The 18233-nt window shown below is 42.8% G+C and overlaps 2 protein-coding genes across 2 annotated transcripts in view; one reads left to right on the forward strand and one right to left on the reverse strand.

Annotated features, from left to right (window-relative positions):
• Positions 1-6775, forward strand: part of OFD1 (OFD1 centriole and centriolar satellite protein) — a 29072-nt gene extending 22297 nt beyond the window's left edge. The window contains exon 5 of the mRNA XM_032475790.1: positions 6689-6775. Coding sequence (XP_032331681.1) covers positions 6689-6704 — 16 coding nt within the window. The 3' untranslated portion in view covers positions 6705-6775. The remainder of the gene's footprint in view (positions 1-6688) is intronic.
• A 3038-nt stretch (positions 6776-9813) lies between these two features.
• The window catches only part of GPM6B (glycoprotein M6B), a 19753-nt gene continuing 11333 nt past the window's right edge, over positions 9814-18233 (reverse strand). The window contains exons 3-7 of the mRNA XM_032475645.1: positions 17996-18156; positions 17790-17961; positions 15853-15926; positions 14981-15046; positions 9814-13494 (exon numbers count right to left, since the gene is read on the reverse strand). Of these exons, the coding sequence (XP_032331536.1) occupies positions 13414-13494; positions 14981-15046; positions 15853-15926; positions 17790-17961; positions 17996-18156 (554 nt within the window). The 3' untranslated portion in view covers positions 9814-13413. The remainder of the gene's footprint in view (positions 13495-14980; positions 15047-15852; positions 15927-17789; positions 17962-17995; positions 18157-18233) is intronic.

An 18233-nucleotide genomic window follows, 5' to 3' on the forward strand; every position in this document is an offset into this window, starting at 1 on the left:
AGATAGGGGTCAAGTTTCATTCTTTAGCATGTGCCTGTCCAATTTTCCCAACACCACTTAATTGACGAGACTATTCTTTCCCCATTGTATGTTCTTGGCTCCTTTGTTGGAAATTGACCATGTAGGCATGGGTTTATTTCTGGACTCTCCATTCTGTTAACATTGATCTGTGTGTCTGTGTTCATGCCACTACCATACTATTTTGATTACTGTAGCTTTGTAATACAGCTTAAAGTCAGAAAGTATCAAACTTCCAACTATGGTTTTTCTTTTCTTTTTTTTTTTTTAAATTGAAATATAGTCAGTTTATAATGTTTTGTCAATTTCTGGTGTACAGCATAGTAGTTCAGTCATAGATATATACATGTATTCATTCAACTGTGTTTTTTCTTAAAATCACTTTAGCTACATGGGGTTTTATTTATTTGACTTTCTGGTTCCATACAGATTTTAGGATTATTTTTTATACTTTTGTGAAAAATGCCTTTTGAATTTTGATGGAGATTGCATTGAATCTGTAGATTGCTTTGGAAAGAATTGACATTTTAACAGTATTCTTCCAATCTATGAGCATGGAATATCTTTACATTTATGTGTGTCTTCAATTTCTTTCATTGTTGTCTTTCAGTTTTCAGTGTACAGATCTTTCATCTCCCTGGTTAAATTTATTTCTAAGTATTCTTTTTGATGCAATCTAAGCAGTATATTTTAATTTTTCTTTCTGATAGTTCATCATTAATGTTGATTGCTTAAGTGCTCTGGCTAAGTCTTCAAGTACTAAGTTGAATATAAGTGGCAAGAGTACACAGCCTTGTCCTATTCCTGATCTTAGAGGAAAAGCTTTCAGCTTCTCACTGTTGAGTATGATGTTAGCTGTGGGCTTGTCATATGTGGCCTTTCTTGTGTTGAAGCACATTCCTTCTATACCCAGTTTGTTGAGAGTTTTTATCATGAAAGGATCTTGAATGGTGTCAAATGCTTATTCATCTAATGTGGCAATTATGTTATTTTTATCCTTCATTTTGTGAATGTGGTATCTCACATTGATTTGCCAGTGTTTTTTTTTTTAAATGGAAGTATAGTCAGTTACAGTGTCAGTGTCTGGTGTACAGCACAATGCCCCAGTCGTGCATATACATACATATATTTGTTTTCATATTCTTTTTCATTAAAGGTTATTACAAGATATTGAACATAGTTCCCTATGCTATAGAAAAACTTTAAAAAAATATTTTTATAGTGGCTAACATTTGTAAATCTCAAACTCTCAACTTTAACCTTTCCCACCCCCTTTCCCTTGTAACCATAAGATTGTTTACTATGTCTGTGAATCTGTTTCTGTTTTGTAGATGAGCTCATAGTGTTCTTTTTTTTAAGATTCCACATATGAGTGATATCGTATGTTTTTTTTTCTCTTTCTGGCTTACTTCACTTAGAATGACATTTTTCAGGTACATCCATGTTGCTGCAAATGGCATTTTATTCTTTTCTATGGCTGAGTAGTATTCCATTGTATAAATATACCACAACTTCTTTATCCAGTCATCTGTCAGTGGACATTTAGGTTGCTTCCATGTCTTGGCTATTGTATATAGTGCTGCTATGAACAGTGGGGTGCATGTATCTATCTAATTAGAGTTCTCTCCAGATATATGCCCAGAATTGGGATTGCTGGATCATACGGTAAGTCTGTTTTTAGTTTTTTGAGGAATCTCCATACAGTTTTCAATAACGGCTGCACCAAACTACATTCCCACCAGCATTGTAGGAGGGTTCCCTTTTTTCCACAGCCTCTCCAGCATTTATTGTTCATGAACTTTTGAATGATGGCCGTTCTGACTGGTGTGAGGTGATACCTCATTGTAGTTTTCATTTGCATTTCTCTAATAATTAGCGGTATTGAACATTTTTTCATGTGCCTATTAGCCATTTGTATGTCTTCTTTGGAGAATTGCCTGTTTAGGTCTTCTGCCCATTTTTGGATTGGGTTGTTTGTTTTTATGTTAAGTTGTGTGAACTGTTTATATATTCTGGAAATTGATCCCTTGTCCGTCACATCATTTGCAAATGTTTTCTCCGATTCCGTAGATGGTTGTTTTATTTTACTTATGGTTTCCTTTGCTGTTGATTTGCCAATGTTGAACCATACCTGCATCCCTGGACAAAATCTCATTTGATCATGATGTGTGATCTTTTTAAGGTACTGTTAAAATCTGTTTGCTAATGTCTTGTTGAGGGTTTTTGCATCTCTGTTCATCAAGCTTATTGGCCTGTAATTTTCTTACAGTGTCCTTCTCTAATTTGTGTATTGGGTTGATGCTAGCCTTGTAAGATGAGTTTGGAAGTATTCCCTCCTCTTCTTACAGTGTCCTTCTCTAATTTGTGTATTGGGTTGATGCTAGCCTTGTAAGATGAGTTTGGAAGTATTCCCTCCTCTTCTCTCTTTTTTAGAGGATGTTGAGAAGAACTGGAGTTAACCGTTTAAATATTTAATAGAATTCACCAGTGAAGCCACTTGGTCTTTTTTTGTTGGGAAATTTTTCATTACTGATTCAATCTCCTTACTAGTAATTTGTACCTCCAAATGTTCTATTTCTTCATGATTCAGTTTTGGAAGGTTGTATGTTTCTAGGAGTGTATCCATTTCTGCTAAGTTGTCTAGTATTTGGCATGTAATTCTTCACTAAAGCCTCGTGATCCTGTGTATTTGTGTGATATCAGCTGTGATGTCTCTTTTTTTCATTTCTACTTTTGAGTACTCTTTTTTCCTTGGTTAATCTAGCTAAAGTCTTGTCAGTTTTGTTTCTGATTTTAAAAAACCAGCTTAGTTTCATTGGTCTTTTCTATTGTCTTTTTTAGACTCAACTTTATTTCTTTACACTGTGATCTTTATTTTCTTCCCATTGCTAACTTTGGGCTTAGTTATTTCTCTAGTTCCTTGAGGTGTAAACTTAGGTTGTGTATTTAAGATCTTTCTAGTTTCTTATTGTAGGCAGTTATTGCTCTAAACTGCGCTATTAGAATTGTTTTTGCTGCATCCCATAAGTTTTGGTATGTTGTTTCCATGTTCATTTGACTCAAGATGTTTATTGATTTATCTTGCTTTCCTCTTTGACCCACTTGTTCAGGAGCATATTGTTTAATCTTCATATATTTGTGAAATTTCCAGTTTTCTTCCTGTAATTCATTTTTAGTTTCATACCATTGTAGTTGGAAAAGACGCTTGATACAAATTCAGTCTTAAATTTAAGACTTGTTTTGTGGTGTAACAAATGATGTATCCTGGAGAATGTTCCATGTGTGCTTGAGAAGACTGTGTATTCTCCTGTTGGATGGAATGTTCCATAAATGTCTATTAAGTCCATCTGATTCCAAAGAGTTGAAGTCCAATATTTCCTTAGTGATTTTAATGTCTGTATTATCTGTCCACTGTTGAAAGTGGGGTATTAAAGCCCCCTATTGTTCTTGTATTGCCATCTCCCTTCAGATTTGTTAATATTTACTTTATATTCTTTGGTGTTCTTATGTTGAGTGTGTAAATATTTACAAATGTTATATCCTTTTGGTGAGCTGACCTCTTTAGAATTACATAATGGCCTTCTTTGTCTGTTGTTAACCGCCTTTGACTTAAAGTCTACTTTGTCTGATAGAGGTATAGCTACCTCTGCTTTCTTCTGGCTTCTATTTGCATGGAATTTTTTTCCCCTCCCCTTACTTTCAGTCTGGTGTGTCCCTTAAGCTAGAGTGAGCCTCTTGTGGGCAGCATATTTATGGGTCTTGTTTTTATCCTTTGAGCCATTTTATATCTTTTGATCTGAGCGTTGAGTCCATTTACACTAAAAGTTCCTGTGGATAGCTATGGACTTCTTGCCATTTTATTGTTTTCTGGCTGTTTTGTAGTTCCTTTGTTGTTTCCTCTCCTGCTCTCTTGCTTTGTGATTCGATTATCTTCTTCAGTGTTATGCTTAGATTTATCTATCTTTTGTGTATCTACTATAGTTTTTCACTTTGTGGTTACCTTGGGAATTACATAAAATATATTTATAACAGTATTTTACGCTGATAACAACTTAACGTTGAACATATACAAAAGCTCTGTGTTCACATATTTTCCCCACATTTTGTTTCTGATGTAACAATTTATATCTTTTTACGTCATGTATCCATTAATGAATTATTACATAGTTATTTTTAATCCTTTTGTCTTTTAACCTTTATGGTAGACTTACAAGTGATTTACTCACCACTATTACAACATTAGAGTTATGTTTTTTAATAGACTTTATTCTTTTAGAGCAGTTTCAGGGTCACAACAGAGTTGAGCAGAAAATACAGAGTTCCCACATAGCCCTCCCCACCCACACATATATACTCCCCTACCCTCACCATCCCTTATCAGTGTGGCCTATTTGGTACAATCGATGAACCCACATGGACACATTATTATCAACCAAAGTCCATAGTTTACATTAGGGCTCACTCTCAATGTTGTTCGTTCTGTGGGCTTTGACAAATGCATAATGGCATGTAGCCACCACGGTAGTATCATACAGAATAATTTCATTCCCCTAAAAATCCCTTGTGCTCCGTCTATTCATTCCTCCCTCCCTCCCTCTCCCCAAACCCCTGGAAACCATGATATTTTTATTATTTCTGTAGCTGTGCCTTTTCCAGAATATCGTTTGGTTGGAATCATACAGTTTGTAATCTTTTCAGACTGGCTTCTTTTATTTAGTATTACGTCTTCTAAGTTTCTTCCATGTCTTTGATGGCTTGATAGATTTTTTTTTTTTCACTGCACATATATTTTTTAACTTACATATATGTACTGTTCATTGTTTCTAAAAACATTTAGACCTTTAGCTTTTTAAACTTACATAGTTGTCAAAGGAATAAAGCCAAGTACAAAATAAGAATTAACTCAAAAAGATACATAAACCCAGCTATTAACAGCAGCATCACTTATAATTGCCAGGATATGGGAGCATCCTAAGTGCACATCAATAGTTGAATAGACAATGGAGATGCAGTGTATGTATGTGTGTGTGTGTGTGTGTGTGTGTGTGTGTGTGTAATGGAATACAACTCACCCATAAAAAGGAAGGCTATTTTGCCATTTGCGGCCCTACATTCACTTTTTTTTTTTTCAACTTCAAAAACTGGAATTTTATAACCGGCAGAGACATTTCCATTACATCAAAAAGAACAAAATACCTAGAAATAAACTTAACCAAGGAGGTTACCTATACTCTGAAAACCAAAATGACACAAAGAAATGGAAAGCTTTCTTGTGCTCTTGGATTGGAAGAATCAACACCTATCAAAATGGCCACACTGCCCAAAGCAATCCACAGATCCAGTGCAACCCCCATCAAAATACTTGCGACATTCCTCACACAGCTAGAACAAAGAATTCCAAAATTTATAAGGAACCACAAAAGACCCCCAACAGCCAAAGCAATCTTTTGTAGGTCTCTCTCTCTCTCTCTCTCTTTTTTTTCTCTTTCTTCTTTTTGTTCTCTTTTCTTACGGATTGATGACTAGAGAAGGTCCTTTAACATTTGTTGTAGAGCTGGTTTGGTGGTGCTGAAATCTTTTAGCTTTTGTTTATCTGTGAAGCTTTTGATTTCTCCATCAAGTCTGAACGAGAGCCTTGCTGGATAGAGTGTTCTTGGTTGTAAGTTACCCCCTTGCATCACTTTAAATATATCCATGCCACTCCCTTCTGGCCTGTAGAGTTTGTGCTGAAAACTCAGCTGATAACCTTATGGGAGTTCCCCTGTATGTTATTCGTTGCTTTTCTCTAGCTAGTTTTAATGTTTTCTCCTTATCCTTAATTTTTGTCATTGTGATGACTATGTGCCTTGGTGTGTTCCTCTTTGGGTTGATTCTGTGTGATACTCTCTGCGCTTCCAGGACTTGGGTGACTGTTTCCTTTCCCAAGTTGGAGAAGTTTCTGGTTATTATCTCTCCCAAAATTTTCTCAGGTCCTTTCTCTCTTCTCTTTCTGGGACCCCTATCATGCGAATATTAGAGCACTAACATTAGAGTATTTTTAACTGTATATTGACCTTTACCAGTGAGTGTTATTCTTTGATATGTTGTCCTGTTATCAATTAGCATCCTTTCATCCTTCACTTGTGAAGGACAGCTTTGGCAGGTACAGAATCCTTGGTTGGCAGTGTTTCAGGAGTTTGAGTATGTCATGCCACTCTTTTGGCCTGCACGGCTTCCTCTGATAGTCTTATGGGGGTTCCCTTGTACAAGTTTTTCTCTTGGTGTTTTTCAGATTCTTTCCTTGTCTTTAGCTTTTGACAATTAAAAATTAATGTGTCTCAGTGTGTCTCTTTGGATTCATGTTTTCTGAAATTCTCTGGACTTCCTGGATCTGGATGTTTCTTTCCCTGTGTGAGGGAAATTTTCAGCCATTATTTCTTTCAATAAACTTTCTGACCCTTTTCTTGTCTCCTTCATAGACCTTTATAATGTATATACTGGTTCACTTGATGATGACCTCAGTCCCTTAAATTGTCTTTGCTGTTTTTCTTTTTGCTCCTCTGGATAAATGTCATTGACCTGTATTCAAGTTTGCTTGGCCTCTCACTAAATCTAGTATGCTGTTGAACCCCTCCACTGAAGTTTTCATTTATTGTGTTTTACAGTTCTGTGATTTGTTTGATACTTTCAGATATTTTCTTTGTTGAGATTCTCAGTTTGTTCATGCATTGTCCTGACCTTGATGAGCATCTGTATGACTGCTCCTTTCAACTCTCAGGTAAGTCAGTTATTTCCATTTCATTAAGGTCTATTTCTAGAGTTTTTCCTTGTTTGTTTGTGTGGAACGTAATGCATTGTTTCTTCATTTCCCTGCCTCCGTGTTGGTTTCTGTGTATTAGATAATACAGCCACCCGTGCCAGTGCTGACAGAGTGGTCTCATGCAGGAGATGAACTTTGTCAGTCAGCCCGGTCCAAGCTTCTGGTTGCTTAAACCTTTGGGATTGTCCAGGCTGCCTGGTTTGTTCTGGGTGCTTCTCAGTAGTTGAGGGTATGTGAAGACTGGTCAGCGTCCCAATGGGGAGGATGACAGTCAGCACCTAGGTGCAGGTTGACTGGAAGCTGAACCCTCAGATGGCAGCCGGGAAAGGTGTAGTTGGGCCCCCTTCCTGGGATAGACTGGGAGATCGGGGTTTTCCCTGCTCCCTCTGCTCTTGGCCTGGGTGTACAGCTGCAGGGGGTCCTCCTGTGCCTGTTAAGAACTGCTTTTGGCTGCAGTCCTGTAGGACTTGTGAATGCAAGCCCGCTGGGCCATCAGAGCCAGCCTGGGGACCTGCCCTTTGGGTGGCAGCTGCCGCAGCTGGAGCACAGATGTGTGTACAAGCTCCTTCCTGGGAGATGCTGGTGATCTGGAGCGGGCTCTAGGGAGCAGGCAGTGGATTCCTTGGTCTCTGGGGAGGAAGGCAGGCAGCCCCTAGATGTGTGCTACATCAGAAGCCTGACTTAGGCAGCAGCATTTATGTACACAAGTGGACCCTTTCCTGGGAAAAGACTAGGAGCTGGTGGGTCCTTTAGAGCTGGGGAGGAACTGTTACAGTCCTGGGGGTTTCTCAGACACAAGTCATGTTGGCTTTGAGCTAGGTGTTTGGAGGATCCATTCCTCAGGTGGAAGTCTTAAAAGTTGGGGTGCTAGATGTGGGGTCCAAACCCTTTGCACTTCGGGGGGAACTGTGGAGTTGGGAGCGCCCACCTGGCCGGATGGGCTGTGCTGCAGGTGGGGTTTATGGTGAGAGCGTGTCTCGGCCTTTCCTGCCTGTTTCGGGGGGCGGGGTTCATGTTTGCTGGCTATGGAAGAGTAGCTCACCTAGCGTTTTGACTGTTTTCAGAAAAATACGCTCCCTGTGCGGTGGTGTATTCAGTGTGTCCATGGGAGGAGGGGGAGTTCGGGGGCCCCCTACGTCCCCGTCATCGCCCTAATCCCTCAGATAACGTCTTACCGCTTTCTAGTACTGCTGAGTTTCCCCCTCGCCCTGTGCTCTCACAGCCCTTGTCTGAATAAGATGCTGTGTGCTTCAGGTTCTCTAGCTTGCGGTTTGGTTCTTCATTGTCTTTTTTTTTGTGAGTCAACTTAAATTCTAAGCAGTTTTTTGGATATTCCATATCAGGGTAGAGTCTGTTTCAAGAGAAGTCCGGTCTTCTTTTGTGTAGCACTCCAGGGGCCACGTCACCTGGACCGCCTGGGAACACAGGCTGCGAGTGCGGGGCTCCCCCGGGCTCGCCGCTCCTGCGTCCGCAGGCCCCCCGACCGCGGCGGCTGCCGCCGTCTTCCCCAGGCAGGTGCAGTCACGGTTCAGTGTCAAAACGGGAGGGTTGAGGAGCAGTTCAGAAAAACAATCTTTTTTGCCAAACCTGACTTACCTCTATGTGTATTTTTCTTTCCTCAAAACTTGATGTAGTTTGATTCATCCTAATACTCATTTTGAAAAAAGTTACCCAAAGTCTAATTTTTCACAAACACCCAGGGACAAATTAGCCCTGCATTAGCTAGCAAAAGAGGCCACCATTTAGGAAAAGACACTAATAACACGGTGGATTGACTCTTTTTAAAATCTTGTAATACAGACAGACCTTGTTTCATTGTGTTTCGCTTGACTGCACATCACAGATACTATGTTTTTAATAAATAAGCAGGTTTGTGGCAACCTTACATCAAGCAAGTCTGTTGGCGCCATTTTCCCAATAGCATTTGCTCACTTGGTTTCTCTGAATCTCATTTTGGTAATTTTCACAATATTTCAAATCCTCCACTAGCAAAAAGCTGATGACGCACTGAAGACGAAGATGATGGTTAACATTTTCAGCAATGAAGTATCTTTTAATCAAGGTATGTACAACTTTTTTTAGACATACTGTTGCACACTTGAATAGATTATGATTGAAACATAACTTTTATATGCACTGGGAAACCAAAACCATTCATGTGACTCTTGATTGTAATATTCACCGTATTGCAGCTGTCTGGAATGGAACCCGCCGTATCTCTGGGGTTTGCCTGGATTATGAGTCTAAGAGCACTAAAAAGCCGTAAAAGGATCTGTTCCGAAAGTTTTAGTGTGGAGTCTTTGGTCCGCACTTTTTAATGGACTTAAAGTATTGTTTGCTGGTTTTAAAATGAATAGGTCCTGCCCCTGTACTTTTGACTTCTATTTCATTTCTTTAAAATCATTTCACAACATATAACGAGAGAAGTGCAAAAATCTCTGCCTCACCCTCTAGAGGTTCCAGTATTTTGTGGCAGGATCACTGTCAATAACTAACATAGTGTATGTGATCTTAGGTACGTTAAGAAGTAACAGCCCCAAAACATGATGTAAACAGAAGGTATTAAGTAGTGTGGCAGTCGGCATACGAGCTGGGTCCTGACAGTTCTGCTGAGCGTGAACGAAGGGTCACAACCAGAAATGTCCCTGTGTCAATAGTGACAAAAGGTGGTGCTTCCTAAGGGCAGGTGTAGAAAATCCAAATGTCTACTCATGTGGACAGATCAGTAGTTTGAGTATAAAATGCGATCCCGTGTAACACATCGAGCTCTGCTGCCTTGCTGCGTAACTCCGATCTACAGCCTGGGTTTGTAAAACAGCCAATGGAACATGAACAATGAAGGTTCTTCATTGTTTCCAAAATTTTTCTCAGAATGCTCTTGCTTAGAAAACCATGGAGCACTTACTTATAAAGTTGATTTCCATACAAATGGGAGTCTTTATGCATGCTGTTTAAAAATGACACCATACTGAGGACAGAGAAAGAGAGTATTTATGTATGGTAAAAAGGCAAGTGAATGAAGCTGTAATTTTATTTCATTTCTCTTAATACATCCACAACAATTTCCACCTAAATAGATCTTTAAAATAAGCATACACAAGTATTGACTATTATCTACAAATATTTATTGTAACACTTGAATAGAACTACAGGAAGCCCTTGGCACTGATAGAAAATATTGATTCACTGTTAGGTTACAAAAATTTGTACATAGCAAAATTTAATGCTCTTTACATAAAAAATATTAGACTACTTAAACAAAACTTTCAAAAAGTCCTGGTAAGAGCTACCAGAATTAGAAAAGTAAAGTTAGGCTTTAGACACTGCCTCTTCTAGAACACTGGACTCTAACAGCACCTCCACTGCTGGAAAAAAGATTTAAGTCTGTCATGCAACAGGGAAACAAAACACCAAGCTAGTCTGGAACAACTGTTCTACACAGGAGAGAGCTGCTCCCAATTAAAACACAAAAGTTGTCAAGATCCAAATAGGCATTTTTAGGCATTAACAACAACGAAAAGAATCCAAGTTGAATATTATACTTGATGTTCAATTTCAATAGCATCTGATAAAGGTATGCTTCCTTTCATTGTAACACACTTCTGCACATGTATATGTTTTAAAATCCAGGAAACAGCCAAACCACAAGTTAATTCTTAACATGAATATACATAGTTACCCCTATAGTATGCAGCCCCTTATAAAAAGCACTGATGCACCCAACGGTTATATGGATCATTTCATAAAGAACAACACAAAGTTTACCACCACTAACACCCGACGCCTACAGTCACTTCATGTTCTGCAACACAATGAATTGAGAAGGCAAGTCTTCTTTGAAGATGGCTTAAACTCAAGCAGGTTTGTTTGTTTGTTTTTTGTTTTGTTTTGTTTTTTTGCTGAACACTGAACTTTATCATTTCCGGAAAGTAAGATTTAGATAAGAAAAACTGAAGTAAATACCAACCCTCATGTAAATTACTTAGGTATTCAAGTCTATAAAAGTAGAAGGTCTGTGGCCTGTTTGTAATTAGGTTTTCGATAGTTGGTACAAAAGTGTAAACTCAGTATTCAGACCACGTAAAAATGGTTTAGAGTGGCGGTCATTTTAATAAGGTAACACTTTTTAATTAAGAAAAACATTTGTGGAACAAAATTCTATGAAGGATTTGGGGTCTCTTATTTATAACGTAAGTTCTTAGAAAGTTAAAGCAAATAGTCATTAAGGCAGAGCTGACATTTCTGAAGAAGAATGATGCCAACTGGTCACTGTACTCAAATGAAATCAAGTTTACGAAATTGATTCTGGAAAGACTTGTCAGTCGGCATCCAGCTTCGTCCACGGTAGGTGTGGCAGAATTATTAGAGTAGACTCGTTATAGAATTCTTGGGAAGAATAGTTTTGATTGGACCAGGAAATTATATGTCCTGCACTTGGGAGAAAATCAGCTAATTTTTTTTTTTTTTAAAAAGGTCAATTGTAAGAATTGCATTATCTTGGTGACAGTTTAATAAATGTCAGCGGTCAGAAGTGGAACTTCACATCAATTCCATTTTATTCCCTGTTTAGGTATATTTATTTGAGGAGTGATGGCATACCTGAATTTATGGGCGCATCACAGCCCCGATCAAGGAGTATGCCTCACTCCCCTTGTCCATCTTAGTCAGATTGCTCTAGTAAAGAATGTGAACATGCCACAAATTTCAGAAGGATAAACCATCGTTTTGGCAAAGTGTTGCCTTTTAAAATGGCCAACGGAAGACCTCCGCTATCTGTTCCAAAGCAAAAGATTTACCTACTGGAAGATTTTCCTAGAAATACATCCCAGCAGCTTGAGCTAGACAGTGACGTGTTTGGACTTGCACATGAGTTTGTTTGGTGGGGTACACATCTGTACTGCAGACCAGCTGTCTGATGATTTGTCAGAGCTGTGAATTCGTCGGCTGAGACCCTCTGGCAAACATTTATGTGTAAGAATTGAGTTGTTCTTTTGACCGAGACTGGATATCTTGAAGTTCCTGCTCTTCCTTTGCTTTGATATCCTGGTAAGCCTGCATTTTGCTTGCATCCTTTAAGTAAGCCCAGTTAGAAGACAGTATCATGAGGAAGTGGATCTGGAAAAGAAGGGTGAGCATGATGGCTAGTGAGCACGTGAGAAGCGGGGCCGGCTGCGAGGCAGGTTAGACGCGCTGCGCTGTCGGGGGGACGGTTACTCGGGTTAATACTCACTCTGCTCGGCGGCGCCGGGCGCGGACAGCAAGCGCGGCTAGGACGCTTCGTATTAAAAGGCTGAAGGAGCGTTAGTACACAAACATAATGAACTCGGAAGAAAACGGCCAAAGTTACTGTTAAGAAAAGGCAAAACTGCAATACGAGAGGGTGCTTTCCACCATTCTGGGAGTGGCTCTCCAGACTCATGCAGAAGTTCAGAAACACGCTGTGGGGTTATTTTAAAACAAGTGTCGTGCAAAGCTCTTTCCTGTCTGTGGCTTTAAAAACCAGTTCCCCCAAAGGCCTGAAAGTGTGAACAGTGTGTACTTTGAGTAAATGATATAAAACTACGTATTTAACAGGGAAAAATGAAGTGAATGTCAAGACCAAAATTAAGAACTCTAAGCCAAGCATGCAGTGTCTGCGTTAACACAGGTTTAGCAGTGAAACTACATTTTTCATGTTATAACTGCCGTGACGTCGTTTCACAAAATGTCAGAAATCTTTCTCATGCTTTACAGTTGACGTGGCCAACACTCGTTTCCCGTCTGTTTTCCTCATCTTTCCTGTAAAATCTACGTCTCGAGGTCCTTAGAATTCATGTTTCCTTCTCCACATATTTGAGACTTTCGGATCCAGGCACAATTTCTCTCCCCATTAAAATCGTACTGAAATCTTCTCTGCAGTTTGAGAAGTGGCTACGAGGAATCAGTTAGCACTCACCCAGACACCCCGCTTTGAACTTACCAATTCTGTGCGCTCTGAAAGGAACACGGGTGTTGTGTAAAAATAAGACTATGTATAATTCCTTCTTTCCAGAGCTAAGAAATGAGTTATTTTGCTTCAAATTTTCACCTGGCTGCTTTGAGGGGCTTTTATTTGGTCTTGAGCCAGGTAATTTAAAAAAAAAAAAAGTTTTTAAATCGAATTTAGAATAGATTTCTAAAATATTTTCCAGGGTCTGACAAGACAGACTCCAGACTGCAACGGTTCCCTTCCACTTCACCTTCAGCACGTGTTTTCCTGTTCGTCCCTGGAACTGGGTATCAAGCGAGTCAAAATAACGGAACATGCAGGTACTCCAGAGTTTACACACTTCCCCTAGAGATGCTGCGCAAAGCTTAGGAAAATGATTTTTCAGTGGATGCTCACCCAGGTCAGTAAATAACTGACTCCCTGTGGAAATAGCCAGATCTCGTTATGCTGTAGTTCACGTACGGTAAGTCATTTTATTAAATCAACCGCGCGAAATGAGTTGACTAGAGCGATTTACAAATTACTGGAACAAAACTGCAGAAACCTAGACTCTGCTTTAGTCTGGGTGTCAGTGAGATTTCACGCTACTGAGTAGAGCTCTCTAAAGCTCCTATTGGCCTTAGGCAACTTAGAACTTAGTGCAGCAATCTTCCCGACTCTTAAACTTCAAAACCGCATAGTTATATGTAGTGGCCATCATGTAGATCAGCTGGTGGGAGAGAACAGAACAGGACAGTAAGATACAGGCAGTGAGGGCCGGCGCCCTGGCGCTCCTCGCCTCGGGCGGGGCTGGGCGCCGGCTCAGAGCCTAAGGTGGCTCTTTTGTCACATTTCCGCTCACAGGAGGAGCCTTCCCTTCCGGGCCAGCGCGCACACACGCTGCTGGGCGTGTCCCATACACTCTAAGTGCTCTGCGGTCCTCTCAATGCGTTTATGGAAAAGACTGGATGTGTTTAAAGAGTGATGAGAGAGAGCTGGCTCGGCAGTAGGAGAAAGATGAGGTGGAGAGCCCTCTCATCTTCCCCAGCCGCCCGCTCAGCAGCCAGGCCCAGAGAGTGGGTCACCACCAAGCCGTGACCGCTGCTGCTTTCCCGGCTGGGATGGGACGGGGTGATGTCACGGCTGGAAAAGATGGGAAGGGTCTTCTCCGTGCACGTGAGCTTTCCCCTCGCTCTAGCCATCTCAGCTTTCTGGAAGCCCCAAGGCCAGCCCTCCCCCGTTAAACACACACACACACACACACACACACACACGCCTGTGTGGTTGCGGAGTTGGCATCTGTGTCTGCTACAGTCGCTCTGTCACTCCCACGTCTGTGCTGGGGCTCAGGCTCAGCCATGGCCACGGCCGTTTAGACAGGCAGAGTGTGGGGAAACAGGTGAGTCTCCAGGGTGACACCCTACCGCCTTCCTGCAGCTCTCAGGTTGGAAACAAGTGTCCTTTTTGCAATCTACTTAGTGCCCTGGTTTCTGCATTTCTGTGATTTTGCCCTTTAAATGTTCCTTCCTCATGTGCTGAAGGGCAGCCTAGCGTCCCGAGGGCAAGAAGGCTGCGCGGGCTCTGACGTGTGGCATTGGAGGCGTACTGCTGGTGGCCGGGAGCCCACTACATACACACTAAAGCTGTCTTTAAGCAGGAACAAATTGATCCCTATGGAGCCTTGTTCTGACCAAAAGATACAGTGATGCTGAGGCTGGCAGGAACCGAGCTGTGGTCCCCTGGGAGCAAGGGCTGGGTGCTCGCCTGTTCAGGGTTCAAGGAGACCCTCCAGCACACAGCTGCTGGGCCCACTAAGGTCCACTGACATGGATGGAGGCCTATATGCGTGTTTCCCGTTGGAAATTAGGATTTGTTGGCAAAGGAATGAGTCATGTCTCACAGGAGCATTTCTCCACGACTGAAGCCATGAAAGGAAGGGCTCAGCGGGCAGCCATGCACCATGCCCATCCTGTTAACGTGTGTCCTGGGGTTGGTACCCTCTCTTCCTTCCACAGCATCCCAATGTCATCACCTACAATTGATGGCAAAGACTCCCCCACCCTGGTGCTTCCTGCAACCTAGACAGGCAGTAAGTTTGCACAGGGGCATTTACCCAAGGTCGAGCCCCAGGAGGGATGGCTGGAAGGGAAACCTCTTGTTAAAGGGACTGCAGGGAAGGGGGGACTACACGGGCCCGTCCCGGGGCCGCGACTCACCAGGGCAATGACGGTGGCACCAGCTCCCGCGCAGGCCACGATGAACAGGTGATAGGACATGTAGAACTAGGAAAGAACAGGGCACCGATGTCAGCGTGGTACAGGGAAGGAGAGGGTCTCCACCTTCCCCGGCCACGGCTCCCTCCGTCTCCCAGGGACTGTCCTGGAGGCGGGGTGTGAGCGCATGCGCTTCAGGCCAGGTTCGCAACCCTGGCATCACTTCCTGATGCCCGGGCTGTACCCTCTGAGCAGCTGGTGGGGAGGGCTGTTGGGGGCCTGCCTGTGCGGCCCGGTGGTGAGCCAGTCCAGATCGTGGCTAGACCTGCTCACCAGCGGGGGTGGGGGAGTGCCCTCATTATTTCTGTAACTCATTGCTTTCCAAAGCATGTTCAGATTCTCTTAGGTACATCAGTTCCCACTCATGCATTGGAGAATGTTCTTTTATAAACAGTTAGAAAGCAATGCCTGAAAAATATTCTCGGGCCGAGAGCTTTTAAAGCAAAGTGTGCTAGCGTTTACTGCTGACGAAGGATGAGCACGAGATCGCAGCACCTCACCCTGGACCCCTAACTGAAATGTGCTTTCTGTCCAAATTCCAGGGGATCTTTTCTCTGAAAAGTGGCCTGTGCTCTGTGACACAGGTCCAACTTTGCAAAACTATGTCAAGGTAAAAGAGAAGCCTTTACGTGTACTTTCCAAGATGCAGGACTGGTGCACTCTCAAATCACTGCCACAAGAGAATGCGCTCTGATTTAAAGGACCCTCACTCCAGGGGCAGGGCCATGTGACAGGGCCCTTTCCTGGGTCACCGACAGCTGCCGGGAGACCTAAGTGCCCGCTGCTCAGCCGGGGCCCCCGCGGGGTGGCTGTACCTCGTTGGTGTTGCAGATGCTCTCGAGGGCGAAGCCGCACATTCTTCCCGGGAAGGCGTTCCAAGGAATGATACCTGCGGGGTGGGTCGCGACAGAACGTGAGTCACACTGCGCCTCCCGCGGCCCTGCTCGCAGTGCGCCCCGCCACTCCGATGCCAGGTCCGAGGCAGTCGCACGCCAAGGCATTTTCCTCAGCAGTTGAGTAGCTCCCCCCTCCACCCCCCCCCCCCACAGAACAAGCTTTTTAGAATAAAAAGTCCCATTTGGACACGAGGGCAAGAGAGTAAAGTCAATTAGTAAGAGAACTGAACAACCCGATTTTATTCCCCCTACAAATTGTGCTTTGTTGAGTTGAGCTGAGACTGATGAACTGCAGTTCAGCAGCTGGAGGCTGCCTCCTGTTCTGCAGCATTGCATCCTGCTCAAGGTCAAATCCATTCCCCCGTGAATGTCACGGTCCCTGTCCTCGCTACTCCAGCTCGTTGTCAGTGATCTGCCCCCAGATCAGGTTGGAAATTAGAAGGCTGTGCTCGGAAAGTTTCATGGCAATTGGACGAGGTAATTTATGTTTCTGTTATATAATATGGATTTCTCTCTTGTCAGTTTTTGTGTTTGACAAGTAGATCAGAAATACTTCTGGATTGAAAATTCAATTGGAAACTTGAAAAATTCGAAAACCACGGCCCATGGGGTGTCTGTCAGTGTCCCCGGGCCTCCCCTCCGCAGTGACGTCGTCCACTGCGCTGCGGCTCTGTTTGCCGTAGGGGCGTGCTTAGTGTGACGCCCGGCTCAAATGCTGCTCCTCCTGGGAGGCAGGAGGCAGATTTAGAAAAAGAAATTCCTTATTCCTTCCATCTTTGCTGTGGCCCAACAGTCAGTCTTAATGCTTCAGAAGGCCGGGAAATGATGGAAGCAGTGATTTCAAACATTGAAGCTTTTTAAAAAATGATTACTGATGACTAAAAATGTGTAGGAAATATGTAAGAATAGGGAAATGATGTGCATCTTGATATTCATTTACAAACCCTTTAATAATCAACTTGAGTCTCCAATGTCAATCTATCATAAAGCACAGTGTGGTTGAGCCTGGGTCTTTATAAGAAGAGACGGGCAGTTTGAGGTGAGCTTTGTATTATGTTTTGAAGCAAGAATGAAGTAGTCCTGGCCAGAACAGCTCTGAAAGAACGGTAATTTCCTCTTAAGTTACTGAGAAGCTTTATTTACCCGTAGTTGTTTCTGCCAAGAACAGAATTTCCCACCATCCTGGCCAGAAACACTCATCAAATTACCTTCTGTCACTCAACAGGGAAGTCGAATCTGCAGTGACGGACAGGAGGGGCACCGGCCCCCTTGGTGGCTTCTCAGAATAAGCCAACCCTAGCTGCCTCTTGTGAGGACCCCCCTCATTAGAAAATGAGTTTAGGCGGGTTTCCAACAGCTGGCTTCTGCAGAGGACCTTCTGCTGACTGTAAGATACGGCTGAACTGTATGTTCTCTTTTTCTGTATTAAGCAATTGGTCATTTTTTAAAAAGGCCTGATTCGAAGAGTTGGATGTGCAAACGAATTGGTTTGTATACTGCCTCCCATATTGTGGATGGGACAAAAGCAAAGAAATTCAAGGAAAAATATGGATCTTTTCATAGTGGCTATCCAGATGTCTTTTTTTTTTAACTGAACTGCATTATAAAGCAGCTTTAAATTATATTTTCAGGTATGTAGTAAAAGAAACTATAACAATTTTGAATGACACTTTTTAGGACCTAAGAGCCTCAAGTGATGTTTTCATCCAGAAAATGGAGCGTTTTGAAGGAAAGAAAATAAACTCTTCTAACAGAGTGGAAGATGCCGACCCTGGAGCAGACGCCCATGGAGTAAGTAAGGGCTCGACCTCCGCACCCGAGGGTGACAAGTCATCCAGGGCGTTAGAGGGAAGTACCGTATTGCCGGATGTCCACGCAGATCTGCTCCACCGCGGCTGTCCCGTTGGTCTGGGGAGACTTGATGACTTCACAGGTTGACCATATGTTGTAGAACATAAACACGGGCACCGCAGAGAAACCAAACACGCCCAGCCAGGCCACTCCCAGCACATAGGTGAGGAAGACGAACTAGCAGAAAATGAGCAGGGGAAAGAATGGTTACCCACCGGGGCCGGGCGCACCCCCTAGGAGGAACGATGATGCATTTGTGGCCAATGCTGAACTTTAGGGGTGCAGTCAGAGCACAGCCCGGGCCACAGTAGGAACCAGGGAGCAGAGAAGCGTTGGCTGGCGGGTGCAGCCGGGTGGTGGCGCTCTCCAGAGCTATGGGATCGGGGATGTTACTGCCAGAAGCCACTCCACGGACTCTCTGCAGGTCCCTCTTGTAGCAAGGAGATGAG

This window comes from Camelus ferus, chromosome X (genome assembly GCF_009834535.1).
Source record: "Camelus ferus isolate YT-003-E chromosome X, BCGSAC_Cfer_1.0, whole genome shotgun sequence".
NCBI lineage: Eukaryota > Metazoa > Chordata > Mammalia > Artiodactyla > Camelidae > Camelus > Camelus ferus.